At 38.6% G+C, this 15,541-nt stretch overlaps 1 protein-coding gene across 4 annotated transcripts in view; it reads right to left on the bottom strand.

The window, feature by feature from the left end:
* The window catches only part of MRTFB (myocardin related transcription factor B), a 66,492-nt gene that overhangs the window by 18,574 nt on the left and 32,377 nt on the right, over positions 1–15,541 (bottom strand). For all 4 annotated transcript variants that reach the window (XM_059484484.1, XM_059484486.1, XM_059484485.1 and 1 more), the window contains 6 exons: positions 7,771–7,836; positions 6,737–6,792; positions 6,098–6,173; positions 5,421–5,582; positions 4,726–4,910; positions 495–635 (listed from right to left, as the gene is read on the bottom strand). In XM_059484484.1, the coding sequence (XP_059340467.1) occupies positions 495–635; positions 4,726–4,910; positions 5,421–5,582; positions 6,098–6,173; positions 6,737–6,792; positions 7,771–7,836 (686 nt within the window). The remainder of the gene's footprint in view (positions 1–494; positions 636–4,725; positions 4,911–5,420; positions 5,583–6,097; positions 6,174–6,736; positions 6,793–7,770; positions 7,837–15,541) is intronic.

Genomic DNA, 15,541 nt, shown 5'->3' with positions numbered 1-15,541 from the left:
TACGCAGATAGCCTCTTTTGGGGCACATCTGAATTAAGGTCCTGCATTAAGTAAGCTGGTACATATCCAGTGATTTCAAAGGATATAGCCAAATTTATATTAGAAAATGACTGCCAGAGGTCATCCTGGTACATTTAACTGAGTTCATTTCATGTAGGTAAGTAGAAGTCTACATACAAATATTCATTAACACAACTGAAGACAGTGGAGTTACTGAAATGAAACATTATGGACATCTAAAAGAAATCCCTCTCTAACTGTATTTGAAAGGTTTCCAATGCTGCTGGCAAAGTCGGTGCAGAAAAGAGAATTGAGTATGTTCTTCTGATCCCCAACAAGGGTACAGGAACTTCTCCCTCACAATGCATTCTGCTTATACATTAAAACAACTGAGACAACAGTTGTGAAAAAGGAGCAATGCTGCTCACCACTGGTTGCAGGTAGACTGTGAATGCAGTGACTCTCTATTCAGTTATCCTCCATATAAAACCCACCTTCACTAAGGTTGGCCCAGGCTTTGCTGCAGATACAGAGGTTGTGGTCAGGGTGGTTGCAGCAGTGGAACGAGTCACGTGCTGTTCGATTGTAGAGGGAGTTTTGAGGAACTCAGGAACTGGAGAGGTTAAAGGTGGATACTGGTATTAAAAAAAATACAAGGAAAAAGAGAAACATTAAAAACGTCAACCGCCTGAGTGACTGGAAATAATGTGAAAACGTTAAGACAATTGACTATCACATCAAATTCACAAAATACTTTTTTGGAGGAATGGTGAAAACAGAACTCCTGTACATGTGTACAAGTACTCTATAAGGGCACATTTTGGCACACTTCAAACACAGCAAATAAAATAAAATGGTTTCTTACTTTGACTTCTTAGTTAGCTAAGAAAACATTGCTTTATTACTATAAAATTGAGACCATCAGTATTTTTTGTCTGTGAAGTCAGATTTCTGTGTATACAAGGAGAATCTTAACACCCAAACAAGTACTGAAAGGCATTGCTTTCATAAAGGTCAAGCTTCAACAGGCAAACAAACTTCTTGCTTCAGAATGATCACGCAGCAGGACAGAAGGTGCATTTTCACCCTTCCTGTGGTATTTTCACAGAACCCCACCTCTGACTGTGCCAGGAGGTGCATTTCTTCTATATCTTATGCCAGCAGAAGTGTAAACCCGAACTTTGCTCATCTTAAATTTGTCATACCAATTTTTATTGTGCTGAAATTGGTTTGTGATTTTAGGTCTTAAAGAAACCTACTTATTTCCTTCTGTGGTGAATATCCCTCTTGATGGAATACAGACTCTACATAAACAGATCTCAGCCCCTGTGTTCCTAGATATACATAGAAATCTTTACTCTTTACTCAGAAATAGATTTTTCATTCTCTGATTATCCTCCTGTTACAGTTAACTGTGTTAACAGTTTTCATTAGTCTTTCTTGGATATAAGTAACTGAAAATGTTCAGGATATTCCACATAGAGTGTCACTGCATCCTTACACAGTGGCATTAGCACTTCTCCTGGAATCACCTCTTCTGACAGGCTTGCAGTTTTACAGAGGATGTCCCCAGGAGCTCCCTGACTCCACTGCTGAACATTGCACTCCAGCTCTCTTCCTCCTCAGTTTCCTCTTGAGTCAAGAGTCCCCAGGTTTCCACATTTCTTTGTCATGGGAAAGAGGGGCATTGTGTATTTTTCTTTCCAAGAACTGTTCATTCTATTGGAATTGCATTTCTCTCCAAAAAGCCACATCAACCAGTTCTTTTTGCATAATAACAATCCAACTGTGTGCTGACTGTGCCTTCCTACTTTTGTTAGGTGACCTGTTCTTATGTCAAGGTTGTTAACGGTAACATGAAACCAGAACGTCCCAGATCAACTCCCACAGAGCACTGGTACCAGCTTCCTTTCAGCCAGCACTTCCCTCTTTCTGGCTCACTTCTGGTAATCTCCATCCTCATTTTCCTAGTGTTTAATATCATCCAGTAATAAATCCAGCCAGATGACATCAGTTGCACTTCCATTGTTTAAGAAAGCAATTAGATCCCCTAGCACAATGCTCCTTTTATAAAAGCCTCTTCTTTATATTCCTATCAGTAAACATCCTTTTTCTTCCAAATTAATTCCAAGACTTGCATTATAATGAAGTCTGACAGGTACTTTCTGTTTCATTTCTTCCTGTACCTTTCCTGTATTTTTCTGTACTACAAAGGATTAGTACACATTTTGCAACTCTATGTCCTGGTTCTTTTGTGTTTCTGGGATAGCAGTTCCCAAGGTGCCAGTCTGTATGAACAAAGCTCTCTGACTTTTGCTCACAATTAATTTGTAAGAAATTTCCATTTTATCTTCATGTTTCATTTAGATATCTCACTGTGTTCCCAACCATCAGCTGCCAAGAGGCAACTCTAGCCCATAACCCAGTCAACTGAATAGTGGGTTTGATCCCTGTCTTGCAGCCACATAGGAACAACTCCTGATGCTTGCTTTATTAGATAGCAGATTTACCATGCCCTCCCTGTCACTGAAACACTGTGCACATGCCTGGCCTGTCCTATCCAGCCTGGTGGCAGGCTAAAGATACAAATGTCTCTATTTTTATTTCCAAGTTTCCAAGTGTTTGCTCTGGAAAGCAACTGATATCTACACAGTATCTGTTTTTGCTGGACTTGCACAACAAAAAAAAGCACCACCAAAACCCCAAATTACCTCTTTTCACATTGCATGAAAATCATGGTGTTAAACATTTTCCTCTTGCCAGAGAGTAAATTACTTCTCTTTACACTAGCCATTATCCTAACCTACACACAAAGCTTTTTACAGACTTCCCAATTTTACCTGCAAGTGTTAGATAAAGCAATGAACCATACACATAATTTATTTTTAAATTCAAAAACTTAGATTTAACAGGTCTTGACTTCTTCACCTGATTGCTTCATAAACTAGTCATTATTTAATTTGATCAGATCCCTATTCCAAATAATATGATCTCTGTACCTTTTCTGCTGGATGCCAACAAGAATCTAGCAGGTTAACAAGCTACAGAGAATATATTAGGGAAACAGTCATTCTGTGCCATCAAGCAAAATTCTTCAGCTGTTTTGAAGATAACTATTTAATATCTTCTGAATTGTGAATACCTCAATTTGATCTGTTTAGAGTATGACTAAAATGCCTAATCCTTACCAGATGCAAGTACACTGGGTTAAAGCAAGTTTTAGGTCATCAGTCAGCAAGAGCTGAAGGTTCTGAAACTTCTGTTACATCCTCTGATGTCTGGAAATGTGCGGAGGAGGAAGCCTTGAAAAGAACTCTGGCTGCACTCTGCTTTATTCAAAACTTTCTTTGTATTTTTTGTATTTACTTTGTTGTAATAAAATTTAAAATTTATCAGAGGAAATTAAAGAATAAAGGAGCCATTCCCAGACATGTCTCCTGTAGAGACCTGCTGTGCTGTTATTCTTTAATTCAAAAGGAACAACAAGGTGAGCATCTGTTTTATTCTGCAGAAGAACAACTTCTCATTTTAGATGTGTGCACAGAAGTGGCTGTAATGTGATATGAAATCCATAAGCAAAGGCTTGAAGGTTTTTCTGAAGCGCTTTTTCAATCAAGTTCAAGTGCCCTGCTTTTTGTTTCTGCAATCACAGATCTCTCTTATGCTTCCTACTTGAAAAGCTTTTGGCATGTATTGCTTTGAGTATTTTTATTTAACTCTCCATTAGGAACCTAATTCCTTACTCAGGAATCTAATTTCATGTGGTTTCTTTTCAATTTATTCAACACAAATTATGTTCTCTCAATGTGAAACCGAACTCATATTTTAACCTGTATGTTAGGGAACAATGAAATACAATGGATGTGCTGTACTTTCCATCCAGCATTGTTTCTGTATATAAAATTTACAATACTGTTTCCATCTCTTGTGATAATAAGAAAACCAAGGAGAGTAACACCAGATCCTGAACCACTCAGCTATCAGGTGTCCATGGTCATAAAGACATTACAGACTTTGGAGCATAAACAAGAGCTGTCTCTTTTTTACTTATTTAACAGTTGACTTTTACATTACTTTCTGCAGTAAGGAGCAAATCCTCAGCTCTCTAAATCCTCACACATTTAGATGCTCTGCTAGAGAGATAACATTTTATCTGCCACGACACATTTACTTTCCTTTCTTTGTAAGTACCTTGAGGAAATACTAAAAACCTCAGAAAAATCAACATAACTGTTATTTTGATTTCTTAAATAGTAAATTCCTTAGGCAGTATTTTAATAATATAGGAAAGAATATTTAAATTATGTGGGAAACCTTTTTTGTGGACTTTTCTGAGGGTAACAGAACTGACATCAACTGTTGTTTTTTCAGTAAAGTTTCATTCTAAATGAGTTCAAGACCTTGCCCTGAAGGAAGACAGACATTAAGTAATCAATAACAGCTGGAGTAAACCATGGCCATGACCTTTTAAACAACTTCTGGGAAAGCTGCAGATCTTGTCATAATGAATTTCAGGGAATTTATGGCTTCACTGCAGCCTATGGGAATTTCATCACTGCCACCAGCTAAGCCAGGGTTCTACTCTATACACCCCCAAGCAGAAAAGAGAGTCCCAGACAGCCCTTTGTAGCAGCAGATGTATTCATTCTGTTTGAAACCATGCCCCACTTCTGCAGTGCCAGACCAAAAGCATACTATGAAGATCTTAACATTTAAAAACTGTACCTGTGTTGATGTAGCAGCATTTGGGGTTATTGGTGAGGGTGAGTCACTTGGTTTTGGCTCACCAGGGGAAGCTGCTGAACCCTGGGATTCTTGGCTGGCTGGTTGATCTGGTGATAAAGCATCACTGCTGTCTTCATCAAATGAAAAATCATCCAAAGCTTGAGGGTAATTCTCTTGTCCAACTGCTAAAATGTTTACATAGAAACAATGTTTTTTTTAATTGCACAAATTTAATTTAGACATTTATGGCAGAATTAGCTAATTGCTGGAAAATGATCAGTTTTCAGCAGTCTAAACATATGGTACCTAAGTATGTATTGTGTTTTTAATATGAGAGCCATATTAAATCAATAAAACCAAGTGTGGAGCAGAAGTGGTTTTAGTAAGAGATTAAAAGGTACATTCAACAGATGTGGGGTGCACGCAGACACCTACGACAGGCTGAGGGATGGCTACAGATGTTTGATTATTTGTAATGATTTTTATTTTAAAAAATGTATTTTCAAAGTTTCATGTAAAAATAGGACTACTTTATTTAAATGATAACAAAGTTTAGGTCTCAGAAGCTGAAAGAGTAAGTAGTAATAAACTTAGCATGTGTTATCTTCTAGTGAACTCTACCCTCAAGAGTTAAATGATTTATTTTCCACAATGCCACACAGATTACAAACAGAAGCTGTGGGACTACTACTTGCCTATAATGGCTTCTTTAACGCTGGAGTCTACAGGAAGAATATTTTTTTCTACCAGTTCCATAGGGCCAGGTCTCTGAGCAATCTTCTCATTCAGATCATCTGCCAAGCGAGCTCTCTTCAGTTTCATCTGAGTGGCCTGTAGTGAAGGCTCTGCAAAGGTCTCTAAAAGGATATATTGATTCAAATATTCTGTTCCACTTGTTCCCCAATTTCATGACAAACAACATTGTCTTGTCTTTGCAGTAACCATTCCACTTGTATCAAAAGCAGCCAGGTATAACAGGTAACAGGATAACAGTCACATTTATTAAAGGTTCTTTAGGGCCAGAGGAGAGCATAAGGCTGTCAGGTCATTTTAGAGCATGAGTAGAAACTGAAATAGAAACACTCCATGTACACATCTGATACTATAATTACCATTATAGATCAAGAACAATATGCAAGAGCAAACAAATAAACACACTGCTGGGAATACCTTCACTGCCATAGATGTATCTGTTAATACACAGATTTAGAATACAGACTACCACAGACACTGCAGAAGCAGAGAAACAGAGCAGATAAACCTTTAGAATGAATTCCCAGGCAGTGTCATTCAGGGAGACAAGGCAGAGCAGAAGCAAGGCCCTGCTGTGAGCAGCCTGAGCAGGCTCCAGATGCCCCCTGTGAGCACGTACCCTCCAGGATGTGCATTCTGACCAGCTCCGAGCGGTCCGGCCGGCTCCGGATCTTGTGCTTCAAGAAATTTTCAGTCTTAAAAGAGAGGAGGAAGCACCATTAGCTACTGTTCACTTAAAAACTCAAAGCAGTTTGACAAATCAGCCACGTCCAATCAATGAATAGTTGCAGTTTCATTCAGATGGGGGGTTAGCACTGTCAGAACACAGGCAGTAGAGGGGTTCCTCCTGCTTTGTTCTGTTTTCCTAGCAGTTAAGCAGGGCTGATGGATTTCCAACTTCTACAGACAAGATGGGAATGTTTCTGGTTTGATCCCACACCACCACATAATCACAATAGTATAGATTTGCCATAGAAAAAAACTGCTGAAGCATAATTTCCCCAAGTATCCAATCCTTAATTGGAGGTTAACCCCCCATATGTTTTAACCCCCCATAAATTTAATCCCCACTGATCTGTGAAGGCTCAGAGAAGTTCCTCTCAGATTTGATATTTTATTTTAACAAATTCTCCCAAAATAATAATACATTTTTACTGTAATGGTAAGAATTTTTCCATATACTCAGAGAATTTAGTATCACAAAAAACTGACTCTCCATTTCCAGATGTTAATCACAAGTCTACACAAAGTGGTTTACCCTGGCTCGCTCCAGGCTCTTTATCTGCTCATGGAATGCAGCTGGACTTTTCAAAGCTGTGAATGGAGAGGAAGAGTTAAACGGACAGGAAATAATTTTCTAAAGAAATATGCTAACCAGAATGTGTGTATGAGTGTTAACACCACCTCAGAGTTGTGCTTGCAGGATTACATTTGATTTGTGCTAGTTGTATCCACCTATATTTAGCAGAGATGAGCAATACTCCTTTATAGAATACCTGGAATATTTAACAGATTATTACCATGTAATGGTTAACTTTTTCACCATCTACAAAGGTGTTTGTTTAGTTATCAAAACTGTCCTACAGTGGAAATTTTGTGAGGTAAGGTTTAGAATGCCAAAATGCCAATTTAATTTAATTTATTCCACTGAATTTTCTGGCTGTCCATACCTCATACTTGCTGTTATTAGAGAGAACTGGACCTTCCCTTAAGAACGATGTGTTGATTTAAAAATGATATAGAAAAATGTGGAGGAGTTAAATGTTCATCTTAGAAAACAGAATGATGTCTAGCTACTAAATAACCAAAAAGAGTAAAAACTGTTAACCTAGCAATAACATAAATTGTAGAGTGCTCCATCTCAGTGCTATCCACTTAGAGATCCTCCATGTTTCCTGTGCACCTCTCATTTGTTTGGAAACCTTTGTCATTCTACTCTTTAAAAACTGCTGGTTTTATTAATAATGCCAACTCATTTAAGTAATTCAGTTTATTTAGTAAATCAGTCATAATTATTTAAGTAGAGAAAATAGAAGCAGAATCAGACTAGGTCTACAAATCCCTGCATTTCTGTCACAATGGCTATTTTAACTGAAACATGATGCACTTGAATTCACTGAAGCACAGTGAATTCACTACATGCTCACTTAGGTTATCAAAAGGATCCCACAAGTCTTTTCAAATGCTAAAGTAATTTTTAATGATCTCACAGAAATGCTGATCTTCATAATTTTATATATTCAATTCATAATTAACACTACAGAAATACAAATTACTAGGTGTAAGTCTTACGTGGCATGATGCCCTGGTCCACCAGCTGTTCTCGTGTCCGTCTCTGTTGCAGCCTCAGCTGAAGTACTGACAAAAGAAAACATTGATTCCTGTGTGAGCACAGTCTCCTCATCCAGTGCAAAACCCCCATTCCAATGATACCAAGTACTGCAACCTCAGAAATCCTTTCTGCTGTGTATTCAGCCCTGACAGTAACCCCCAGGAGCCATCCGAGGAACAGCTGCTGTTAACAGTTCCCAGGGATGACTTCCATCCCCACTTCCACTGGAGTTTGCTCTCAATCTCATCCCTGATGCCAGGATTGTATTTCCCATGTGCATCCACTTTTCCCACCAGTCAGGCCTCATGAGGAGTGTTGAGCTTACATCAAGAAAACAGTGAGGTAGAAAGAGTTTAAACCATAAACTGGAGCCCATAATGATTACAGAGCCTCACTGCATGTCCTAAGCCAATCTTACATGACTTCACTGGGCTGAAATAGAAATGAACTGTGCAGAGCATTTTAGAAGAAAAGGTCTGTGTGTGTCTTGCTGATTGTTTCTTCTTAAGGTTTTTTTTTTAATATAAAGGCTGATAGTACATTAAATAAACCTTGCTGAAACACAAGAAACTGAAGCTAAGCAGAATTTTATCTGCCTTATTTAAAAACAACAAAAAAGTGTTACAATCAGGAACACACCTTATTCTCTCTCTGAACATCAGAAAATGTTGGTTTTTTTGACTGAGATATGTGTTATCATAATTACTTAAAGGGCAGAATATATCCAGTACTGTCAAATGTGGAAAAACAGCTTATAAAGCTTCAGAGGTAACTTCTTACCTTTCATTACATTTAATGAAATGTTTCTCACACATTTCTGTGTGTCAACCAATGTGACATATATTAAATGCTACACCAGAAACCACAAAACCTGGGGGAAGAGGTAGACATTAAAGCTTTATACTTTTAAAGATTATGGCTTTTTGTTGCCAGGGGGAAAAACAAGGGGGAAAAAAAGTTGTTTCTACCCCTCCCATATCCTTGTTTCTGTATCAAATTATCATAATGCTTCATTATCTCCTTGACACATATAGCTACTACCCCAAACTGAAATTTCATCTTCTGAACAAGGGACAGTTAAGACAAAGTATAAATCACATTAAAGATGTGATATTTACATGCTGAAATTCCAACTTGAGAGCTTATTATGGGTGTATGATTATGGTATGCTGTTCCTATTGTATTTCACAAGGAAGCAAAACAAGCTAATGCATTGTCCAAAACATCAAAATGAATGTAATTTTTAAAAAATTAAGCTAAGGACAAAGTTCATTGTTTCCAGAATTTAAAAGGAACCAGCTTATTTCCTGTTCTGCAGTACAGGAAGGATATTCCTCTGGCTAAGGCATTAAGACCGGGAATAGCAAGTCCTGAAAACAAGGACATTATTTTCTTGTGTCACACAAACATTGAGAGTTCAAATACAAACATTTCAGGGCTGTGGCACAGCAGATCGGTTCAGACTTTACAATTTTCTTTTACAATTTTTTCTTCACTAAGCCTTCTCATAAAGCCCATTTTGTAGGTGGAGCTGGTTCAGCTATAACTACCTAAGCATTGCTAGGGATGTGCTTTCAATGTTAGTAATCACAAGTGGGAAAGAACATTATTATTGAATATATTATACTGAACATTATATCTAAATATAAATGATAGGAAGCCCTGCTGTGTAGTTTAGGAATGTATCTATGATTTGTGGCTTCATTTATGGTCAGATACTTGGCTTAAGCTTTACAGAAAGACTAAAAACACAGCCATATCCTAAACAATGTACAGTGTAAAAAGGGAACATACATGGGACTAGAGCAAAAGGGAGAGAACAGTAAGAATGTACCTGCACATAAACCTTATGTGCTCACGTGTGAAGCTTTAGCATTTTTTAAGAAAAAATGTAACAAACCTTTTTGTCTCTCATAACATTACTTGTCTGCCCATCATCTGTTCATCTACACTGGGCACTACAAAGCAATAAGGGAAGATTTTGAAGTTGTCCCATCTGTATCTGGACAAGTCATAGAAACAGTGAGAAAATTAGAGATATAGAAGATATAGAACATGTAGTTATTCACTTACTAGATAAATATCATGAACTTATATATTACATAATAAGGAAAGGACAGCCTGTAGCATGACTAATAGGAAAGCACTGCAGGGGAATGCTAAAGAAGAGATGACTCATAGTTAGAAAGATGGTATAAGATAATAACTGAAGATTTTGACTTGACCAGAGCAAGGTTAAACAGAAACCAAGCTGGATGAAAACCAGATGTTTGCTTTTGCAATCAACTCCAAAACTAACGTTGAAAAAGCGTTTCATAGCTACACTTTTTAAAAAGATAAATATTGAGCAGTCAAATGCATTATTAAATAGAAAATTTTCAAATAGAAAGCAATCTTGAATAAAACCCCTAAACATATTATTTTTTAAAGTTGGAAAGCTAAAAAGGTTTTGCTACTCCAAAGCAAATCCATCAGAAAAAAAGCCAATATTGATATCTCTATGAAAGAGATACAAGGATCTAAAGGATCTAAAATACTTTCAGCCCCTACAGTGACACAAAGTAAAAAGCAGAGCTGTTTATAAGGATGAAGCAGAAGGACCTGTCTGTGAGTTGCAAAACTTCACACAGTCAGAGCACACCTGGGTTACAGGTCAGGGTGTCAGAGCAGGAGTCACAGCACAGGCAGGAGTGACCCTTCACTGTCTCTGCAGGAACACACAGATGTGTCTCTCTGTACTGGAGGGGAGCCTGCTGTGGGTATGAAGGGAGGGAACAGCAGTGAGGTCTGTGAAAAGCTCAGGAGGAAATGGGGACTCACAAGAACAGCCAGCCTGACAGGAGGATGGGAGTCATGGAAACTGAATCACACGTTTTCAATAGGGAAAATATAATGAAATTATCTTCAGAGACAAGGATGAGCCATATGAGAATTCCACTTATGGCAAAGAATTGCTCATTTATTTCTGTGGGAAACTATCTAGAACAGAACACAGGTTGGTTTAAATCTAATGTAATTAAAGCTAATACAGACTTTACTTATGATATATATGGAAATCCACATAGCAAGAGATTTCTAGAACAGTCAGTAACACACAAAGTGGTATATCTAGTAAAGCTGGATTGAGATAAGAAGACAGCCTAAAAAAAAACCAAAAAACCCACCAAAAAATCTAAAAACCACTGAAGCATTACCCAAATACAACATATATCTATATATCTATATCTATATCTATATATGCACACATACATATATATTATATATGTATATATATTTTTTACTCTTGTTCTAGTGTGGGTCGGGGTTTGGATTTTTCCTTCTTTTGTTTTTCTCCCTCCCCTTTATTTTAAAGAAACATTTACAGACAAACCATCATGGAATGTGGGGAAGGGAGAACTCGAAAGACAGGAGGTGGAGGTACTACAAAGCAAAGTTGCCCTTGGAATGGTGTTTACTCAAACATTGTGTTTTACAGATGGTTCTTATCAGAGTAAATCCATTCAGCTTGCTGCCAGATAGTTTACCTTTCACTTTTACACTTTTAAAATCAGGAAGCTACCTACACAACATTTAAAATCATAAGTGATTTCCAAAATGAAGGCACAACATTAACAAATATTTACATATGTTGAAAAACTATTAATGCTGTTAGTGCTGTTCCTCCTATTTAAAGTACATGTGCAAAAGAAGGGCAGTGTTAACACCATTAAGCAAATGTAGTTGTTAAAAGACAGTACAAATATTTTGCACTTCACATTATCTGGCAGGAATCCTCCTTCACACCACTGCAACTCTAAAAATTGTCTGTGAACTGCTTCTGAATAAAAGCCATGCACAGAGAGGTCAGACCAATTCCTGCTGTGACCGAGGGAGAAGGGAGGATATTCTTTTTTGTTTTCAACTAAACATACGATTTTAACACTTGAACACCAGGTGGAGAGATTCCAAAATTTCCATGTGTTTTATTAAGTCAATAAAATGATCACTAAAGCTTGAATAGCTTATTTAATACTTACTGACAAAACAAAAAAGCATAATCCCTCCTCACAGTAAGAACATCTGGTTATCTGACTCTCAGAGTCAGCAGAAGTCTTGTGACTGCACTGGAGGGAGAGTGTTTAGCCAGCACAAAAGCTGAGTGCCAGAGGCTGGTGCTCCACTCGGCAGCTCCTTCCAGTGTCAGCACACCAGGGAATCAACACTTCTGACCAGGGAATGGAGATGGTGGTGCAGAAAGGGGAGCTCACCCATTAACCAATGCACTTGGTTATGTGGAAGTGAATTTCTGTAAAGCAGTAACTTTTATAAAGCCAATGAATGCCCTGTTCTCACCCCAGGAGTCCTGCTCAGGTTCACACACAGTGTGCCCCAAAGGGCAGAGACTGAGGATAACCAGAACCAGCAGCTCTCAATCTCCTGCTGAAGCGCTCTGGGGGTGAGAGCAGGAGAAGTGCCACAAGCAGGCACTTGAGGAGACACAGCACGTTCTGTACACCTTGGAAAGGCAGCAAACAGCTCTCTGGGCATGTTTTACTCGCTGTGAGTGGCAGAAGGAGCGAAATAAAGTGTATTATTGAATCACCCACAACAAACAGCTTTTATCAGAGCTGAGCAAGTGATGCCTGTTACGAATCTGTAACGTGTATCCTATAGAAGAGCAGTCTCAAAGTAGTACTACATAATCACAAGCACTGGAATGTAAAGAGGCCAAAAATAAATCAATAGTTGTCCTGCAGGAACCATGCTATCTACACTGATTGACAAGCTTTCACCACTGTTTCTTGCCTTGAAAAAAACCAGAACACATATTGTGCACAGTTCCAGCGGTTCCAGCACTAATAATTCCACATCTAACATAGTTCATTACATAGCCTATTAATTTAAGATCAAATTTTAATCTTCTTATAGAAGGTACTATGAAACAGCAAATAGTTGTTGCCATTTCTCAATTACACAGCTGAAACAAACATTTCACCGTGGACACAGGGTCCAGAAGACACCACACAGTCCTTTCAAATGGCAGCAGGAAGAAACACAACACATCGAGATTTTTTTTAATGTTGTGTATGTAATAATCTCATTATTCTCCTGAAGTTATAATCCAACAGATATTACCTATTTAAACACTTCAAACTGCAAGTGGAAATGAGAAAATGTAATGTCCAACATTCCTCCATAACCCCTTGGAAATTTCCAAGAGCGGCAGAAACTCCAGCGCAGGCTGCTAGGCTGGCTGCCATGGAAACAGACAGTGCTGGAACCGCGGCCGTTTCCTTTCAGTGCAAAGCTGGGACACCGAAAGCCTCCATTTCTCTCTGCCAGCTGCCAACAGCTTTTCTGCAGCCCGTGCCCCCTGGAGGCTGGGGCACAGCGGGCAGAGGCTCCCGGCACAGGCTGCAGTGGCACCGGCACTGCGGGGAGACACAGAACTGTCCCCTGGGCTGAAGCAGCTGGACCCCTAAGGCAAGGGTGTCACCAGCGGGTGGCACTGCACAGAGCAGAGAATTCCACCGGGAGTGATCCCAGCATCACCTTTGCCCTGGAACTGGGACACAGCCTCACAGGGCAGCAGCTCCAGAGCTGCAGAACCTGAGCACCGAGTGCTCTCTGGGCATCCTGCACTGCTGCCCTGCACCCCACACCCCATCTGCTCACATCCTAAAGTCTGGATTTTCTACACACCCTAACTTTATGCTAGGTTAATCCTCCAGAAATAGGTTTTGCTTTCTCCTGAGCTGAGATTTCTCCCTCAGCTCTATGATGAGGTATTGTACTTAATCTATTAAAAATTGGTTAATTTTTTCCCACTAATATTTGTTCTGCAAATAAAAAAAATATAGCAGAAAGTATATTTTGTGTAGTAAGTAAAAGAAAGAGCAGGTGATATGCGAGGTACATAATTCAGGAAGGTTATGGAACATGGTAGTTTGCACATGGTATTACATATTCCACCAGTCCAAAGTCAGAAATTTGTTAATATAATGTTAACTTCATTTATATAGCATGTCAAAAAAGGAGAGGTGAGAAAACCATGAAAATAGCTACTTTTAATTTGTTGGAAATGATTCTAAGTAAGCTGTATGGAATTTTAAGATAAAATGTATTTTACATTGTGGTACTAATTCCCCATCAGCCTGAAGATGGTAACAACAGCATATTAAATACTCTTCATTTTAAAACAAAAATAATTTATCACCAATTCATCTTGTAAAAAGTATCAGACATCATCTAAGCATGAGTGAATGCCTTCACAACTTCCATGTATGCCAGAATATAATTTTTAAAAGGAACTATTTTATTTGGTTTAGTTATCTTGCTTTCATTAAAAAAAAAGCCTTACTGGTTTGTTATATAATTTTAATGTTCTTTTTTCCATTATTGTATAAGTCATTTTTCTGCTAAGACTATATCCAATATAATTAAGAAAAGTTGAAGCAGCTCTTTTGCATATTCATTTCAAACAATTATTCGGTCATACTTCCATTTCAGCTTAGAAATGGACTGTGTAAATGTAAAGTACATGAGAGGAGACTACTGAGGGCCATTTCAGATCATCTCTCCAGAATTCTGGAGGGGAGCCCTGCAGGACATCCAGATCTCTCAAATGACACCACTGTGATTTAAAGCTTTTGTCTGCAGCCAGTGCTGATGCTCAGATGAGTGCTCCAGCAGGAACAGCATCCACTGAAAGCACAAAATGAAAACCTAGATGGCAAAGAGAGCTGCATGTAAACTGAACATTTCAAACAAACACATGAACTATAACAATATCATTAGCTGAGAGGCTTAAATGACTAGGATATAGGACAATCTGTATTGTATCCTATTGCTGTGGAACATGTTGCTTAGAAACCAGCCAGAACATACACAAGCCTTCAAACAAATTACTGGGATGTCTGCTGGGATGAATATATATATATATGTAAAAAGCAAAATCTATACCTTTCATTATTCTGTTTATGTCTTTAAAATGAGAAAAATCATCATGTTGGGTGAGAAGTCTTAACAAACTAAAGCTTATATTACCATTTTCTGTAAAATTGCACAACTTCAGTATATTAACAATAACATTTTCTAAATCTGCAAGTATTACCCTGCTTAGTGCAGACCTCTGATTTTTTAAAAATAATCTGCATTTCCTCAAATACCACTATTAGCCAAAAAGTGTACTGTGAAGGGGCTCATGAAACTTGAGTTTAAATTCTACATCTATTACAGCTTCCTTTGTGATAATTTGGAGTGTATTACATAGAATGATGACAGATGATTTCCAGCCAAGCCCCCTCCATTGTCCATGCTATTCCTAGGCACAGCAAACAAAATGCACACCCAAGCAGATTCTCCAGCTCAGGAGAGTACACAATAATTCAAAGCAGAGCAAGGTGGATTGCACTGAGCTGCCTACTTGCAGCCGGGGGTGTGAGCAATGGTACTGAGTCACCTCTGCTGCAGACAGCTCCAGACTCTGCAGATGCTCTGTGGGTGAGTCCAGCTGATCACAGGCATGGAGAAGTTGCTGCATTAGGGAGGACCCTGCACTGGAGGCTGAGGCTCCCACGTGTTGTGGTGGATGTGACAGGAAAGAAGAATCCCCCAGCAGAGCAGCAAAGCAGACAGTGCTTTCAGAGAGTGGTTTCATAACTCACTATGATCTAACACAGGATTACCAATGAAAAGCCAATGGTCTGTGCCTCCCTCCACTCCCAGCTGCTTCTGCTGCTTTCACACTGG

This window comes from Ammospiza nelsoni, chromosome 17 (assembly GCF_027579445.1).
Source record: "Ammospiza nelsoni isolate bAmmNel1 chromosome 17, bAmmNel1.pri, whole genome shotgun sequence".
In the NCBI taxonomy this organism is placed as follows: Eukaryota; Metazoa; Chordata; class Aves; order Passeriformes; family Passerellidae; genus Ammospiza; species Ammospiza nelsoni.
The sequence above is the reverse complement of the archived record's forward strand: the minus strand, read 5'-3'. Positions and strand labels throughout refer to the sequence as shown.